At 44.9% G+C, this 18,760-nt stretch overlaps 1 protein-coding gene across 4 annotated transcripts; it reads left to right on the top strand.

Annotated features, from left to right (window-relative positions):
- Positions 1–1,996: 1,996 nt before the first annotated feature.
- COPZ2 (COPI coat complex subunit zeta 2) lies at positions 1,997–17,812 on the top strand. Of its 4 annotated transcripts, none has more exons than XR_008327267.1 (10): positions 1,997–2,262; positions 4,791–4,859; positions 6,508–6,589; positions 8,334–8,425; positions 8,917–8,972; positions 10,159–10,236; positions 11,013–11,064; positions 11,192–11,319; positions 14,453–14,491; positions 17,746–17,812. XR_008327267.1 is itself a non-coding variant. In XM_053361600.1 (9 exons), exons 1-9 carry the CDS (start codon positions 2,137–2,139, stop codon positions 17,791–17,793), a joined length of 642 nt encoding a protein of 213 aa, XP_053217575.1. In that variant the 5' UTR covers positions 1,998–2,136; the 3' UTR covers positions 17,794–17,812. The 4 variants fall into 4 exon arrangements, 1 of the variants encoding a protein (XP_053217575.1); XR_008327269.1 differs by lacking the exon at positions 11,192–11,319 and adding an exon at positions 15,361–15,485; XR_008327268.1 differs by lacking the exon at positions 11,192–11,319 and adding an exon at positions 15,375–15,485 and having other exon boundaries at positions 1,998–2,262.
- Positions 17,813–18,760: the final 948 nt, after the last annotated feature.

Below are 18,760 nucleotides of genomic sequence, written 5' to 3' on the forward strand. Positions count from 1 at the left end.
ATTTGAGAGTGCCGACTGGCTCTAGGGAGATTTAGTGTGGGAGCAATAGTTTTTTGGACTATCTGTTGGAATGTTTAAACTGAATTTCCATGTATGCTCAATCTGTAAATTTGTAAATAAATACAGATATTTCAAAATGTGTTATGCCTCTTGCCTTCCAAAAGCATCGCACCCCCAAAATTCTCACTGCTCACAAACCAGGGTGCACCTAACACTTGGTTTAAACTAAGTCTTAAATTGACACTGTCTCTTCAACCAAGTAGTATTTTACTAGTCCTACCAATAAAACTGTGTGTAGTTAGATATTCAGGATTGTCAGTAAATCCCAGATCTGTGTTGCTAGGTTCTGTCAAGACTGTACTTAAAACATGGCAACTTCTGCCTTGGGCCCTGTATTTCTTAAGGTTCTGTCTTTGACTCACTGGATTACTTCAAACTCTGCTCTAACTTGCTGGTTCTGTAACCAGGGAGCCAGAGTTTTTCAGCCCACAAAGATGGCAACCTTACTGCCATTAGAAATCAAGAGTGGGACACTAGATGCAGCTGTTTAGGTATGCAAGGCCTGTGTGAGTCCGCCATTGTTTTCTCATAACTATTCTTTTGCCAAACTACAATCAAAATTCAGCAAAGAATCCAACTTAATTAACTGCCCCCTCCCCTCATACACTAATTAAAACCTTTCCGCCAGCCTGCTTATCCTTTCAAGACTGGAGATCCTCGACATTTAGAATACTTCTGGTGGGCGTTTAGTATTCCCCTCCACAGAAGCAATTAGTAGTGAAACATCTGGACCCTCTTCAGATGAACTAGGCATCATTAACATGTTATTAAGACGTCCAGACGATGGAGGGGAGGGTATGCTCCTTGCTTGACTGGAACTGTTCCAGAGATGCAGGGACTGTAGATGGATTGAGAACACAGCTTTAACCCGATGACCCAAATGCTGGAACTAGAATTACAATCTGGTGTTGTGTGTGCAAAGGTACCAGAACTGGATGCAATAAAGCTGCGTCCACACAATTGGTAAATGCAGATCAACACTTGTTCTCTTTGTGTTTGCAACATGTGCTCCAGCATTTGCGGTGTGAGCATCATAAAATGGTAGAAGGGAAAATATATGTCTCTAAATAAGCAGTGGGAATTTTGCCAGAATGCCACAATCAGTTATGGATCATGATTGTGTAGTCAAAGGTTTGGAATACCACACCTCCAAGTTTCACAAGAAAACAACTGCCATATGGCATCCAAATTTGAACACATTTCAGATTTTAAAAGCCTTGGCACATTGAAACTTCCAAGCTAACCTGAAAATGATTGTGCTGGACATAAGTGATGCTTATAAGAGAAGTTATCTCTGCCTTGAACTCAGAGCGTGATTTCAAACAAGTCATTTTATCTCAGCCTCCTCCAATGCAGGGGTAACAGACTGACCTACCTTACAAGGTTGTTGTACAGATTACTAAAATATCCCATGCAAAGTTCTTTGAACGTTCGGGAAGCATTATGCAAATACAAAGGGTGACTATGTCCAAAGCCGCCTCCGTTGCATTCAAATCTATTTCCAGGATTTACAACTTGAGTCCTAAGTGGGCTCAAATTTAGCCCTGATAATAAATATCCACTCTACCAAATAAGGGGAGGAGAGTAGTCTGATGATAATAAATCTGCCAGACTGGTACTTATCGAGAGCCAACAGCCCTGCGCAGTTGCTCTTCTCAAAGCATTTTGCTCAAAAACTTCCAGGATAATCATGCATTGAGTTTGCACATAAAATCAGGAGAGAGCAGCGCAATACATAAGTATTGTAAGACACTGCGTAGGTTAAAAATGACGGAGAAGCATTTTTACGCTTTCCAAAACTGGTACATCTCTCTTTTCTTTCGAATGAAAGCTGGTTTTCCTATTCTCCGGCAAGAATTCTTTCGCAGAGAAAGCCCTCGTTACAAATTGTCACAACTTTGTTGCCGTCGTCGTCCCCCTCATGCGCGGCGCACACATTTGAGGAGAGATCTTTATATGTATTATATTTACTGGGAGCGGTCTGGGGAGGGAGGATGCGGCAGCCCACCCAGTGCCTGAGCGGGGCGGAGCAGCCCAGCTCGGCCGAAGCTCATCTCTGCCGTGGAGACATCCGAGATGCAAAAGGCAGAGGCCCGGCCACGTCAGCACGACCACTTCGGGGGCGCCGCAAGGGGACGAGGCGGGGAGCGCGCCGCCGGAGTGCCGGTCGGACCCATGGAAATCCCCGCGGGGCTGATGCTGGTACGAGGGCGGGGAAGCAGCGACGAGGGGAAAGGGGCGAAAGCCGGCCCTTGGGCTAGGCAGCCGCCTCAAGCAGAGGATTTTGGCCATCGCGAAAGGGCAGTTGTTCAATTCATTTTGACGCGCTTGCTCTCCAGCATCTGTGGAACTGTCTGCCTCAGGTGCCCAAAGGCGCGGTGCACCTTCACTTGAGTGGGGCGGAGGGGGAGACGCCGCTAGATATCGGCGCCTGAGGCTGCAAAAATGTCTAGGGCGGGCCCGCGGTAGGGGCGGGGGAAATCCGCCACCGAAGCAAATGCCTGCGCGATCAGAAACGGCTCTCCAAACTGCGTCGTACAGTTCATTTTCTGAACTTTACGCACCTCGGTTCCGAAGCGCCGTGTGCACGCCCGAGGAGAAGGCGACGCGCGTGTTTGCAAGGCGCGTTAAGAACAAACGTCGTCCTGAAAAGGACGGGCACAGGACAAAGCGTCCTCGGCAGGGGCCTAGCTCTTGCTGAAGTGGTAAACATGTGTCTCACCTGCACCACGTTGGACTGCAAGTGGGGGGGGGGTTTCACATGACTGAAGGGTTTACCTATGCGAAACAAAACTCCCCTGCGCATAGAAAACTAGAGCTAACTGAGAAGGGTTGGAACACAGCCTCGCCTTCTTCCTGATAGGCTCCTTTTCTGTGTGGGTAGGTGAATCTATTTTTCTTGTGGGAGTCCCCACATTCCATCATACCAGCTTCCACTTGCAGTCGAAAATAGTCTAGTCTGGACACCAGTTTACCCCTACCAGTGTTGAAGTAATGTCCAAAGTGAGCTTTCTCCAGGGGGAACCCTTTAACCCAAAAGCAATATTCAGAGTGAATGATTACACCACAGACAGGGTGTGACGGTTACTTAAGGAAAGATTCCAAAATCCATATTAGGGCAATGCCTTTATTAGACTAAACAAAATATAACAAAGCAGTGTTTAAGCTTTCAAGTTCTCCAGAAGTCTTAATCAGGCTAGGATTGTAAACAAAACAGAGGAGAAGAGAATAACTGACCTAAGGGGGAGGCTAATAAATGTATTGCCATAATATGAAATATGAAATTTTTCTTATAGGCCAAAATGGCTTACATTTATTTTTTGTTTGGCCCAAGGTATGTGTTTCAGGAGGTCTTAGATCAATGATGAGGAAGCTGAGGCTCTGCAGATGTTGTTGGACTACAACTCCCAGCATCTATGACTGTGGGCTGTTCTGCCTGCGGGAGTCGCAACAACATTAGGAGTGCCTCTGGTTCCTCATTGGGAGTCTTCGACTGTAAAGTCTTAAGTGGACAGCACATCAAGGAGCACCTCAGAAAAGACATTGCGAATCAGGAAACCCTGATTCTGGGAAAATGGGGGAGAATTCTAGGTTTCTGGGGTCAACAAAGCTGGAGAGATACTATTTATTGTGGAAATAAAAATAATAAAAATAATAAATTGTCCCGTAGCACCTTATAGACCAGCTAAGTTTGTTCTGGTATAAGCTTTCATGTGCATGCACACTTCTTCAGATACCGATGGACTTCCATTTCATTTGTTGTGGGACACAGTCCTTCTCTCCGAGATCAGTTCTGTCCCCAGGAAGAACTGACACAGTGTCATCAGCCATGCAAAGTTAAAAGAGATGGCACTCAGAATCAGTGGGGTCTCAAAGAAACAGTATTGTGAAAGGGGAAGGGACAGACCCCCAGAAGAGGGAAGCTGGTTCAGCATTCCACATCCAGGGACAGATAACAGAATCCTTACTAAATGAAGATGGGGAGACTCATACGGGATGGGTTTCAGGCAGAGTGGGACCCAAAGGCATGGAGGGAGGAACCTCAGGGGAGTCTGCCATGTAGAATGTGAGGGACTCAAGAACTCACTACCATGAAATAGTTGTAGCAAGTGGTCCTTAGTAAACAAGCTATGGAAACAATTTATCTTGAACAAGTTCTGTAGAGGGAACCCAGAGAGACAGGAAGTACCATTTCCTGTTTGGGGAGTACAGAAAGAGTTGTGAAGCGCTTGGTAGGCCATAATATATGGCTGCTGGTGGTGGGCTTTGTTGTTTTTGTGTGGGTGGAGACCTACTTTGCAGAAACACCAGTGAGGTCGGAGATGCACGGAAATTAGTTAGCTAGAAATATGAATGAAAGAGGTGCAGTGCCACTCCAGAGAGTGACAAGATTGAGTGCAGCTGGGGAAATCAAAACACTTTTGAACTGTAAGCTTATAGGGGGCAGGGTCGTTTTTTGTATATATTTTTGTGTTAAGTTCCATATATATTAATGGTGCCATACAAATATTTATTTTTATTTTTGTAAAACAACTACCCTGCTCTTCAACCAAAAAATGCCCATTGATTTAGATATTTAGATATGTTAGCTACATGGTATATGGCACTTGTATTTGTGGTAGTACAAGCTAAATGGGACATTTTCATAGATCTCACTTAATATTTTCTGTCTTTTTAAAAGTACATTTTTATCCCTTCATCTAAGTAAAATTAATTCATTTTGATCCTAGGAACCGTCCCTTTACACTGTCAAGGCAATTTTCATCTTGGACAGCTTTGGGCAGCGACTTTTGGCCAAGGCAGGTACCTCCACCAATTTTTTTAAAGGCTCAGTTCCACTCTGGTAAGACATCAGGTAGAATTATGAACACCATTTCTCAGGTTGGGAATAGAAGATCTCTGCTGGGGTGCATTCAGTAGTGGAGGTCAAACACATGAAAGAAGGAATCCTACTACTTGTCCTTTGAGAAGGCTGGAGCAGCTTATCTGAGACTTGCAGTCAATCTCACATCCAGAGAGTTGAGACCTGCTTAATTTGAACAGTGCAGCTGCAGCATGTGTCCTCAGACCATTCATTGGGGTGGGCCTGTTGACTCCATCCCAGAAATTAAGAATTGCTATGCTGGATCACTGCTTAACAGCAACCAACCAAGTTCGGGGGAAGGGAGGGCAACAGGAGGGCAACATCTGTCTTCTGTTGTTATTTCCTAGCATGAGGTCAGCAAGAGATCCTTATTACCTTGACTAATTGCCCCAGCTGTACTGGTGCCCCATGTAGCCATCCAATTCCTTTGAAAAGCTACTTTCGCTACTTGGGACCAAACACTCTTTGTGTTCATTGAGTTCCATCAGTTGAGTCTTCGTATCATGGGAATAACTTCCTGTTCTTGTAAATGTGTCCCCATCAATTTCAGCCACTGACTCCACCTTTATGCATTCTGACAGATAATCGTTTTTCACTCTCTGTTCATCACTGATGTGAGGGATGAAGGGCCTGTGGAACCTCCAGATGTCGCTGAACACAGCTCCTATCATCCCTGACTATTAGCCACATTGAGGGCCACATGTTCCCCATGCCTAATGTACACGTTACTCATTCTCTCTCTGCAATACTTAAGTCTTCTTGAACCCCAAGCAGCATCCGTGTTCCCTTTTTGCTGCAGCAGCCTGAGGTGAGAAGAGAAGCAAAGTTTCCAATAGAGCAGGGAGAAAGCAAGGCAGAGGAGTCTCCTTGGTTGGATATCTGTCTCAAGATTCTTATTCTTGAGAGAGAAACCATAGAGTGCAGGAGCGAGAACGTGAAAGACTGTTAAAACTGTTGAGAGAGAAAGCAGAGTATGAAGGCTAGAGTGGCAAGAGATCCATGGCCAGTCTCTCTTTCGCTCTATCTCACCTTCACTCACTCTCCCTCCAACCCAGAGATAAATGGAAGATTCCAGAGGTGGGAGCTTCCAAGAAATTTGAGGGCCCACCTCTGATGTAGTCCAACATTTTGTTTCCACCAACAGCCAACCAAGTGTTTCTCAGCACTCACAGGTGGGCCAAGAAGTTAATAGCGTCCCCTTGTTTATTCCTAGCATTTGGTGCTTGGAGATAGATTGTCTCTGAATATGGAAGTTCCATTTAGCTATTATGCCTGATAGCTATTGCTATATCTATTGCTCAGGAGCACTGTTCCCTAACAGGCTTTTACCAATTTTCACATCGAGGGGATTTTCATTTTCAGTGAACATGAATGTTGTGGGAACTCCATCTCTCATCAATCCCAGCCAGCACATCCAGTGATCATGGATGTTGGAATTTGTATAGTCCAGTAACAGCTGGAAGACCACAGGTTCCCAATCCCTGCTCTAAAGTCTGGATAGAGCTGATTCTTATTTGTTAGCCATTCCCTACTCCTATGCTGCCTCATCCTTGTTTTGAGCCTCCTATTCTGGCTCTCCACAGTATTATGACGACACCTTTCCATCTATGAAGGAACAGAAGAGTTTCGAAAGGAATGTCTTCAACAAGACCCACAAGACTGACAGTGAGTATGTGGCCATCATAGTATAGGCAAACAACCAGCAGCTTCTAGTACCACCAAGCGCTCAACCATAAATCTCCTTGGCTCTTCTCCTTCCCTTGAGAAACAGAGACCACATCTGCACTGTACATCTAACACAGTATCATGTCACTTTAAACAGACACCCCTCCAAAAAAGAATTCTGGGAAGTGTAGTTTGTTAAATGGGCTGAGAGTTATTATAAAGGTAAAGGAACCCCTGACCATTAGGTCCAGTCATGGCCGACTCTGGGGTTGCGGCGCTCATCTCGTTTTATTGGCCGAGGGAGCCAGCGTACAGCTTCCGGGTCATGTGGCCAGCAGGACTGAGCTGCTTCTGGCAAACCAGAGCAGCGCACGGAAACTCCGTTTACCTTCCTGCCGGAGTGGTACCTATTTATCTACTTGCACTTTGACATGCTTTCGAACTGCTAGGTTGGCAGGAGCAGGGACTGAGCAGCGGGAGCTCACCCCGTTGCGGGGATTCGAACCGCTGACCTTCTGATCAGCAAGCCCTAGGCTCAGTGGTTTAACCCACAGCACCACCCGCATCCCTGAGAGTTGTTAGAAGACTCCTATTCCCTTCATGGAGCTACAGTTTCCAAAGTGGTTTAACAATCAGTCTTTCTTCTTAGGGAACTCTGGGAACTATAGCTCTGAGAGGGGAATAGGGGGACTTTCAGTACCCTTTAAAATAATACAGCTCCCAGGATATGTTGAGAAAAGCCATGACTGTTTAAAGTGGTATGATATTGCTTTAAATGTACAGTATAGTGCAGGTGGGACCAAAAATATTTCCGTCAACTAAGAGTGAAAAGAGACACTTGGAGTGACAAAGGGACAGGTGGTGGCAATGTGGAGTGGTCCAGCAACTGGCCTAAGTGATGAAGAGAGATCAAGAGGAGGACACATTGCAGAAGGTTTTTCTGCACCACGGAGGAGGAGGAGTATGGGGTGAATTTGGCCTACACTCCTAAAGCAAATTTAGTTGCTGGTTAGGAGACATATTTACCCCAAGACAAAGCCCCTCCACTGGTTTGCATTTCAAATAGGTACTCCTGTAGAAATGTTAGCCATTATCTGGAGAGGAATAAGCAGTTTTTTAAAAAAATAAAATAAAAACCTGCCACTTAGAAGATGTTATGCCAAGCACAGATCTTGTATGCTCTCACTGTTAGAAACCTGTGTGTGTTGGACAAGGCGTTTGCCTTATCTGCAGTCGGAGGTTGGCAGTCCTCCTTTTGGTCCCTAACTCTGCCATGCCACACTGTTCTGGGTGCAGTCAAGAGAAAACCCCTTCAGCTCTGGGACAGCTTGGCACACCCTTTTAAAGGTAAATAAACTCCATCTCAGTCAGATGGAGCCAATCAGAAAAGACCTGGCTGACTCAGATTCCATCCATTTACAACTGCAGCAGAATTAAACTGTTAGAAATCATTTTTAAAAAATAAAAATCAGAAATAAGGTCACCAGTCCACAAGCAAATGAGGCAGGGCCTGATGGAGTTTGTAAGGTTCTCAGAGGTGGGATAGCTCAGTTGGTAGAGCATTAGACTCTTAATCGCAGGGTCGTGGGTTTGTGCCCCACATTGAGCGAAATATTCCTGCATTTTAACATTGGGGGTTGGACTAGAAGCCCTTCGTGGTCCCTTCCAACAATACAGTTCTATGATTCTAAGAGCTTTCCCGCTTCTCTCTCTAAACATCATTTCTCTTTCTTGTTTTCCTCAGGTGAGATTGCTTTTTTGGAAGGTCTGACCATTGTCTATAAAAGCAGCATTGATCTTTTCTTTTATGTAGTGGGAAGTCCCCATGAGAATGAGGTAAATACTTTTTTTTTAGCCAGCAGGTAAATGAGCTAAATAGTGACATGTAGCCTTAAGTGATATCCTGTACTTTGTATTTTGTGGTTTCATTGCCTTTCATTTCTGTTCCTCCCCCCCCAAAAAAAATGTTGAATGGGAAACAGTTATAGGTAGAAACCATGAAGAGAAAGGTTCAAATTAAACTTACACATGACTTTACAAATGGACAGGACTCTGAGTAAAGATTGCACAAAGTCATCACATTGCCAAGTAATAGTGCTATGTTACATGTAGTGTAGAATCACCATTTGCTTCTGTTCTCAGCTAATTTCAGAAAAACAAAGCTACAGCAAAGTTTTGTGGCCCCTGTGTGGAAGCAACCTATGTCCTGGCTGCTCTGTATGTTTCCTAGTAGATGGGCAGGGAGAAATACAGTACATGTATAAAAGATCACTTGATTTTGTTTTTGTTGACGTGAGTCTTCCTTTCTTGGCCCCACCTTTTAATAGCTGATGTTGATGTCCGTTCTCACCTGTCTCTTTGAATCTCTCAACCATATGCTGCGGTGAGTATCATCATTAATCCCAGTGGAGATCAATGAGATTCTCACAAAGTGGAAGGGACGAAATAAATAATCGCTCTGACCTGTTGCCCAAAGATAGTATGTGTGCCATGTGCTCGTAATCCAGATCATAGGTAAAGGTAAAGGGACCCCTGACCATTAGGTCCAGTCATGACTGACTCTAGGGTTGTGGCGCTCATCTCGCTTTATTGGCCGAGGGAGCCGGCGTACAGCTTCTGGGTCATGTGGCCAGCATGACCAAGCCGCTTCTGGCGAACCAGAGCAGTGCACGGAAACGCCGTTTACCTTCCCGCCGGAGTGGTACCTATTTATCTACTTGCACTTTGACGTGCTTTCGAACTGCTAGGTTGGCAGGAGCAGAGACCGAGCAACGGGAGCTCACCCCGTCACGGGGATTCGAACCGCTGACCTTCTGATCGGCAAGTCCTAGGCTCTGTGTTTTAACCCACAGCGCCACCCGTGTCCCCAATCCAGATCATAGTTTGGTACAAAACAGAGGATGGGCATATTGCAGAGAAGTGTAGCTGTAGAACAAAGAACATAGGATGGCTCAAAGAAGCAAGTGAAGCTGCATGCTACAGGGAATGGCAAAACACTGAGAATTTCTCAGTGGATTGTGTCTATTGCAATAGCAGATTAACAGTATCTCCAAGCCCAAAGTATCTTCTGCTATCCAGAAAAGCTTTTATTGGCAAGATACGTTCCTTCCCTTGATTTATTATTTTATTAGACCGTCTCTTCAAATACCAAGAAACTGGTAGCAAGAATCTGCATCTGTGACTGTTTTCTAGCTGCCCCGTCATCAAATGTGAAGCTCGTGACAATGAAGGAGAGAGCCTTTTCAGTAGTGGCACCCTGCCCATGGAATACCGACCTTAAGGAGGCTTGCGTACCATCCATTTTGCTATCATTTGAGCAGTACTCCTTTTTATTGTCCGAATACAACAAGAAGCTCTGCCCCTTTGCAGAACTCTCACCATCCTGGTTGTTCTCCTTCTGGCACACTCCCGTTTGTCAAGGTCCTCCTTTAAAATATGGCACCCAAAACTGGACACAGTTCCCCAGATGTGGCTTGACCAGCACAGAAATGACTCCTAAACTAGTTTAAATCTAGTAGTGTAGATATGTTCCTGGTGCTCATAGTTGCCTTGTCTTGTCTTGTATCTAGAAAGAACGTGGAGAAGCGAACCCTGGTGGAAAACATGGATGGGGTGTTCCTTGTGGTGGATGAGATTGTTGATGGCGGGTGAGATCATGTGGAAGGGGAGAAAAGGGAAATGAATTAATTTGGCAGATCTCAGCAAGCTGGCTCATGTTACCCTGTTTTAAATCTGGAGTTACAAGGATCTGCCATAGCTCATCCAACTCACTGAGATTCAAACACCAGCTGAGTACCTAAATCACATTAAGGAATCCAGTTAAAATGTAAACACAAGTAACAAAATGTGAGCTCAATTAATTCATGTTTTACAAACAACCCATTAGATGCGTTTTCTCCTACTTTTTGAACTAGTAAGAGACTTGCAATTAAAGGTAATTTCTCCTTTTCAAAAGGCAGAATTGCAGTTGATGCCTTGCTCCCTTGCTTGAGGGAAATGAAATGAAAAAGGTTTCACAAAATACCAGGAGGAAGGGAGGAACTTTGTGGGAGTTACTACTTTTGTTTTTAAAGGCTTTCATAAATGTTCTTACACTGCCATGGTGCAGCCTAGGGAGAGATCAGATATAAAATGAGAGCAGGGCTTTAGAAAACAGCAGTGCATAAAATAAATGTCGCCAAATGGCACAAGGAATGCCATGGTGCTGTTCATCACTGACAACAGCCAGTAAGCCGCAGCCACAATTGCACAAACTGTTTCTTAAAAGAAATGCAGTGTGTGGCAAAAAACGTTGCATTTGGAACAGTAGTGTAAAATGCTTTAGAATCGCTTCCCCAAATGCTTCTGGATTCCTCAGTTCTTGCCAGAGACACAGATCAAAATCTCCCTTCCCAAGATGTTTCATTTCTCTTCTCCATTTTAGTGTGATTTTGGAAAGTGATGCCCAGCAAGTCATCCAGAAGCTGAATTTTAGGGTAAGTGGTCCCTCCCTCCCTCCCTCCCTTCCTTCCTTCCTTCCTTCCTTCCTTCCTTCCTGTAAATATTCTCTCATCTCTGCACTTTATTCCCTTGCTCATCTCCCTGAACCTCTTTCCACCTCAGACGATCCCGGAGCCTGCAGCTTATGGCTTTGTTCTCTTTGATTACATCACGGGTAACTCCGAATACAATGAAATTTTGCCCGAGAGGCTCTACAAATAGCGAACTGTTCTCACAAACAGGATGCAGGAGTAAGACTTGACTTCCTTCTAAGCACGTCGCTCTAATGCAGCATGGCAGCTGGCTGGGTTAAAATCATCCTGCTTCCTTTATCCCCCATTCCAAATCGTCCGGGGAGATTCTTTCTCTCCTTTCTACCTGTCTGGCTTTTCCCACACCTCTAGACCCTTTTTGGGGCTGTGGCTAAAACTAGCTTGTGTGCATGTAGGAATGGGGGGGGGCACAATTGCAAGAAAGCAAAGAAAGCCCAGATACTGGTACCCAGACATTTTAATTCTCATGGTACCATTTAGGCCAGAACCTGTGTGAAGCCAGCATCTCTGGCCAGCTTATATCGAGTGGCTGTTGTTATAAACACACACACACACACACACACACACACACACACACACACACACAATGGTTCTATGAGATTGTATGTTGTTGGCAGAAAGGAGGTGGCTGGGTAAAGAAGTAGGAAGCAAAGGTAGCCAAGGAGATGGAAAAGAGACTGAATCTGCTATAGGGCACAAACAAAACCTTTGTATTATCAGTGGTTGCTTCCCTGCCTCCCAGGAATGGAACTTTTTATTATATTTATTTTACAAGAGGATTTCTGAACTGCCAATTTGTTAAAAAAAAGAGTATACAGTAAAATCATTGGAACATTATAAAATTTCAAAGTAAATTAAGAAACAACCAACACAGAATCAAATTAATTCTCTAAAGAGGCTTGTGGAAAGAGAAATGTCTCCAGCAGGCAGCAAGGCAACAGAATTGTGGGTGCCTTCCATTGCAGACATGGCAAACTTTTTGCAATTAAGGGAAGAGCAAAAGGTGCAATTTTATTGCATTTTACGTAAGTGTCCTGCTGTGAAGGGGTTGCTTCTGTCACTCATCTCATGAGGATGTGGGTGGAGGGACACTATAATTAAAGCTAAAAAAATGATTTTTAATAAGTGGCCAGAGGGGTAGCCTATATTTGTATAGGATGAGTCAGCCGCAAAACACATGCAGCATGTGTGTGCCTGGTATGATGTGGTGTATGTGTGAGCTTCTAAGCATGCTGTGTCAACAGCAGTTTTAAACTACGGTATGTTCCCACTTCATCAGAATATGCACAAACTCTCCCCATATTTGGGTTTGCTTTCCAAGTTTTTGGTTTTTTTAAGGAGGACATGAGCCTGCTGCATGGACAACTCTTTGAGTGTAACAATGCTCTCGATGTTAAATATCGGTGCTATTCGTCTGGTTTTGCTCCTGTGATGGGAAATAGGATCGGGAAAGGAGATGTCATATCAGTAGCCTGGCTTCCAACCCTTAAGGGCTCTTGCAGAACTATCTCTGCATGTGTTGTACCCACCTCCAGCAGCTATGGGGATGATTCTGTTTACGGCCTACTTCACACAGGAGCCTGGTGGTGAAAAGCTCCTGAGTGACAGTGGCTGGTAACAGACCCAAGAACAGCTAAAGGAATTAGGCACAGGAGGAGCCAAGTCAGAGGAATGGTCCATTTAGTTCAGCATTGTCCACAGTGCGTGGTTGCAGATCTCCCATGGTTTCAGACAGATTCTTTACCTAGAGATGCTGGGACAGTGAATAGGGTCTTTCACAGAGTTAAAATAAACCTCTTCCTACCCTCTCTCAGTGCCACTATTGCTACCACTTGCCTGCTGGCTGAGGCATCAATGGAGGGAGAATAATCAGGCAGGAAGCAATGAGGTCCAATGTACACCGCTTTAGCTGCACATTGAATTTTATTTGCCATGTTACCCTATTGGCCTGGATATAAGCCACACCTGCAAATAAGCCACACCTTTAAAATTTGGGGGCTTGGGGGAGGATTGGGAGCCGTGGACAGGATGGGTGCCCGTGCTCTCGGGCTGCTTCCTGGGGGGGGGGCGAGTCACGCTGCTTTGCCAGCGGCATAAGGTTGCGAATTTAAGCCACACTTTAACATTTCACGGTTGGAACTTGGGAAAAAAATGTGGCTTGTATTTGGGCTAATACGGTATTGTCCATTTGGAAAAGACCTTTAGGGATTCTTTACTGTCTGTCTGCTTGGAATTTTCCCATCTTGAATAATTTGAAGTTGTCTGCAAATTTTGCACTACCTCATGGCTTCCTTCCACCTCCAGATCATTTATGAATGTTAAAACACCACTGTTCCCAATGCAATGTGAAGATTCCCTCCAATGTGAAAAGTGGCCATTTATTACTTCCTCCTTCTCCCTGTTCTTTAATCCATTACTGACCTGTCAAAGGACCTGTCCCATTATCTGGTGACCGCTAAGGACCAAACTAGACGAAGAAACCATTCACAGAATTACCAGCTGTAATTAAAAAGCAAATGGCAGGCTCATGAGGCCTGATCTAGATCAGGAATCTGGTGTGGGAATTTCGGAGGGGGGTTGCACTTGCTGTTGTTATGGAAAAAAAGCTCCCATTCATGCTCCCTCCCCATTCACTACAAAGATGCATTTGATCTCGATTGGGACTGCAGAAGGGGGGGAAAGGGTTAAAGCCTAACTTAACACCCCCCACCCCCCCACCCCCGTGCCAGGAGCCTAATCCAGATTGTGGGGGAGAGGGCTTTTTAAAAAGTCATGCACACCGTTGATAATTCTCTGAATGGTGCTGCATCCAGTTTCTCCGTAAATTTAGTTAGGATACAATCCCATAGTCCCTGGAAAGTCATCCTAGGGGCCATAGGATAGAACAGAACAGATCCCTCTTTCTTTCTGCAAAGAAGGGGATCTGCCCTCACAAGCCTCCCAGTTACAGGTGCAGAAACTTTGCAGCCCTTGTTGCTCTGCTGTCAGAGATAATAGCAAGGGGGGGGCAGATAAGGTGAAAAACACCATACTTTCCTCCCTCAAGCCATCACCTACCCACTTTTTGTCCTAGCCAGTGCAAGACCGGATGAGTTTTTTCCCATCTCGGTTTCTGAATTAGTTCTTCAAGAGATCTCCCTGAAAAAAGCTGCCTGGGTTGGCCTGGGTGTATCTCTCCCAACATCTTATTCATAAATTTTGTCATAATGGTCTTTAGCTGCTCAATTTCTCGCTAGTGGTATATTTAAAGGAAATGTCATTGTTTGTGTCTTCAGCATTTTGCTCTTCAGATCCCCTTAAATTTCCTCACCTTTCCCCTGCCTGTTTTTAGGTGGATGACAGCTCTTTATCTGAACACAGTGTCACTCAGGTGAGTCTACTCTGGAGTTTCTCTTACGTGCAGGTACCCTGCTCTCAGCTGGTAGTGTTGTGCGGATTAGTTAGACAAGTGGGACCCGCAACAGAATGTTGCAGTGCAGAGTGCAGCGCTTCAGGATTCCAGCTACTCCCTGCTCCATTCCAACTTCCTCCTTGTTTTCCCTTCCTCCCCCAACAAAAACTTAAGTGTGCTCAGTGTCTAGAAATTGTTCTAAGATGTTTTGTAGGGGCCCCCTCCCTGGTTCCACCCCCCAAAGTTTTTTCTGTGTTTCTGAAAATATTTGGGTATCCCCAAGCCTGCCTATACCTATCCTCTCATGCATGGACAGTGTATTTTGACTATATAAGGATTCGCACTCAGATAATGAGTTTGTTAATAGCTTGTAAGATGTGTGCCAGAGGCAGTTATGGGTATTGTCTGTGTGGTACGCAATATTTTCCCACAGGCATGCATGCCCTCTCCCCCAGCGAAGCATATACTTGCCTTTGCAAACATGCAATTAAAACTCTGCTGGGGAAATTTCTGCTGGGAGAGCTTCAGTACCCAGTCTGCCCGGAAGCAGCTTTTCTTTCTTAAAATTGGCATCGGGACTCTACTGCATGTGTTTGCACAGAGTGCGTGCATGACATCAGCATGTGGCCATAGAGGTGTGTCTGTGAAAGAGGGAGGGGGAGAGTGTGTACAGGATACAGAGCACAAAGTGAGAGACTGTACTGTTTTCTCTTCCCACAAACCGGAAAGTTGCTTCCTGAAACTAGACCCTGTTCAGCCAAACAAGAGGCTGAAAAATGTTGGTAATATTGGCAGCGATCCTGCTCCACCTCCCCTAAGGTTTCTTGTCCCCCCCCCCATCTCACTAGCTATCTCCTTACAGGCCGTCTTCTCCAAGTTAATCCTGATGGCATAGATCAAGAGGACAGGGGGTGGGTCCCTGGCAGGTCTCCTAACACCGTACTAACTGCCTCTTCTTGTCTGCTGCCTTAGAGTAAGTAGTTGGCAACATAAACCCCTCGAGTCTGCGCTGCTGCTTTCGCCCATGAAAATATATCCCATTTTAATCCAGTTGCTCCGATCCATAGAACGAGAACCATTGCCTGAAAAACGACCTGCATAATCAATGCTCGAATATCCCAATGAGTTGACGTTCGCAGTTCTGGGGACCAGGAGACAGGTCCTCAAAACTGGGGTGGGAAGGAGGAGATAGAAGAGCATGGTATAATATTTGAGCCTACTCACTGTTTGAATGTTACTTTCTCGTGGCTGCTCTTGCCAGGTCTAACTGATATGTGGCTATTTCCTTCAACATTTTTTTAATCTCTCAATTCTCTGTGGCATATTAGGAGTATACTCAATTTTGTCAATTTAATTTTTTTCACAGTGAAAGAGTCTTGGTGGGAATTTTCATTTGCTTAACTATTCCACACGCTGCTCATTGCCTGTTTGAACTTGCTTGTTTTCCTTGTCTGTAGCTTTGAGACCAGCCAGCCAAGGATCGCATAAGTAGTGTGAGGCCATCAGGTTTCATGCAGGAATGGCTGCATGACAGCTTCACAAAGCCAAATCAGAATGAAGGCAGCGAGTTCTGCTTTCACTCTGAATAGGCTCCCTGACGATACTGCATAGCCCATCAGATTATGCTAAGTGATGATACTAAGCAAGAATGAAGGGCAATGCTTTCTGCCTTCACTCCGAATGAAAGATTATTTTGGCTGTGTTTTGCAGTCCCTCCTGAATAATTGCCGAAATGGGAGAATGCAATTTGTAGCTCGACAACTTTTTGTGTGTGAAATATGCCTCCACCATCTTACAACATACATGTACCCTACATATCTATATGGGCTTTATCTAGTTTGAAACTCATGGGTTGTAGTTTGATTCGAATGCTAAGAATTCTTCATTAGAGATTTGCAGCTTTCTGCACAGGACTACATCCCCCAAGATTCCTTAGAACGAGGGAATGAATATTAAGACAGTTTAAATCTGTATTAGCCTATAGGGCACACTTGCAGTCAGCTGCACCATTTTGCATAACTAGCTCCGTGGGGCCACATGTTGCCTAGCAACTGCAAGCACACTTCTCATAGGTCTAGCGTCATACCTGGGGAGAAAGTCGAGGAGGGGGTCAGGGGAGAGGGGCTGGCACTAAGGGACACATTACAGTGAGGGACAGAGGACATGCTGGGGCCCAATATCCCCTTTGTCCACAATGGGGAAACTAAAGGGCATCACACATAAATGCTTGGCATATCTCTATATGCACCAATGTTTGCTTAAACGTTGTGATCGGATTACTGTGGACATGATATAGTTCATCATTTTTAAACAGAGGGAGAACTCAGATGGAGTTGGGAAGTCCTTAGCATCCAGTTTCCCGGGCCACCACAAACTTTTGTGTCTGTCCTAGAGCCTGATTTTGCATTCAGTGATCACCCCTTCTTCATCTAAAAGACACACCTGCCCCCTGGTGTTCAGCTAGTTAGGGTTGAGACCCTTCCCAAGATTTGATTCCTTTAGAATGTGCATCTGGATTTAGCTCCCAGAGCTTTTTTTTTTAAATGGCAGGGGCAGATGTGACACCAGACTAACCAACATCAGCATGCCTCTTGAGTACGTGCAGAGTGCCTTTTCCATAGCTTTTTATAACTGCAGTTGGCAGCTGCATATTCAGGACTGGAGGAAGATCTTCCACGTCAAAAGAAATGAATGGGGAATTGGACTCCCAACTCCCACCAGCCCCAGCCAGTGTGGCCAACACAATGCAAGTTGCAGTCCAACAACACCTGAAGGGCCACATGTTTTCCTGATTTACAGGGTGGTTTGAACCACAGCATCTGCTGGTTGACTTGCATCTACATCGTGCATCTTGTTGACCGGGATTATTAGAACACATGTTCCACAATGCATTGCACTGAGAGATGCTGTGTTTTGGATGATTGGGGTGGAGGGAGTTTTGAGGGTGGAAGTGCTGGGTGGTCCTGCCTCATAGGGTCACATTTGGTCCGGTGATCTTTTGGCTCCTGTGAATTCATTTCTGGACTTGCTCTTTGTTAACCATCTCCCAAGATAAGCTTGTAAAGATGCAAAGAAATGCAAACAACAGATCCCTTTAGTTTTAACTTCAGAATGGCTAATGAAATTGCCCCAATGCGGGGCCTACAGATTCCCCATCCCTTTGGAAAACCCTGGAGACAGAAGCAATTAATTGTTCTCATTTTCTCTCTCTCTTCTCCCCAACTTGTTCATAGGTTCTGCAGTCTGCCAAAGAACAAATTAAGTGGTCCTTATTAAAATAAAGTCACCCACAGCAAAAGACACGGCGTTGGAGAGTGTTTTTTTTTACATTTTCTCACATTGCTGTTCTTGTGAGCCCTTCCCATTTGCCCCAAAGGACGAGGATGGAACCTTTCAGTTGGTACAAGTTGGTTGGTGACCCTGACAAGTGGAGACAATACTAATTTCCCAGGGACTCATCTGTGCAACTTTGGAGGGCTGGGGAAAGTGTGTGTGTATTTTAAAAGTGTTCTAAACAAACTAATAGAATCATCTATTATGGCCCTTCCCATTTTTTGGACTACAACTCCCATAATTCCTGCTAATTGGCAGTTCTGCCTAACAACTGCATTACTGGAATAAATGTAATGGCGTGGTAAGCCTGAAAAGTCAAATCAGGCTGATCCATCTAAGTAATATTTCAGAGGTGCAGTTTTAATTTAATTTTTTTGCTCTGGTTCCTTCACAATTGCTGCAAACAGCCCACTCTAAACTTCCCTTGCCTGACCTCTTCTGGTATATAATGACATTGCAGTCCCGAGATAATCGTATTCCTTTCTCTGTGTCTCCCATTTGTTAACGTGACAGTAAAACCTTTGCTTTCGGTAAAGACTTGCTTATTGTTCTGAACAAAATGGACAATTGGGCAATGGCAACTGTCCCTCCTCCTCCACCCCCCAAGCAAAGTTGCCAACTTGCATTCAATAGAGAAGTGTGATGCAGAAGCCATGGCAATGGGTCTTGGCACTAAGCTATTTTGTGGTAGAGGGTTGGCCGTGGGACCTTGGTCTTCCAATTTACTACCTTGCTAAAGTGGTTTACTGGCAAAACGGGTTGCTTAGTGTGGTTCTGAGCTTCATGACAAATGACAAATTTAGTACTGCAGCCCACTGGCCTCCAGTGTCCTCTTCAGTCTTTCCTACCTGCCAGGTGCAGCCATTGCAGTATTGGTGGTGGTTGTTGTTTTATAATGAGCCTGTTTCTGTGCAT

The sequence above is a fragment of the Podarcis raffonei genome, chromosome 13 (genome assembly GCF_027172205.1).
Source record: "Podarcis raffonei isolate rPodRaf1 chromosome 13, rPodRaf1.pri, whole genome shotgun sequence".
Classification (NCBI taxonomy): Eukaryota; Metazoa; Chordata; class Lepidosauria; order Squamata; family Lacertidae; genus Podarcis; species Podarcis raffonei.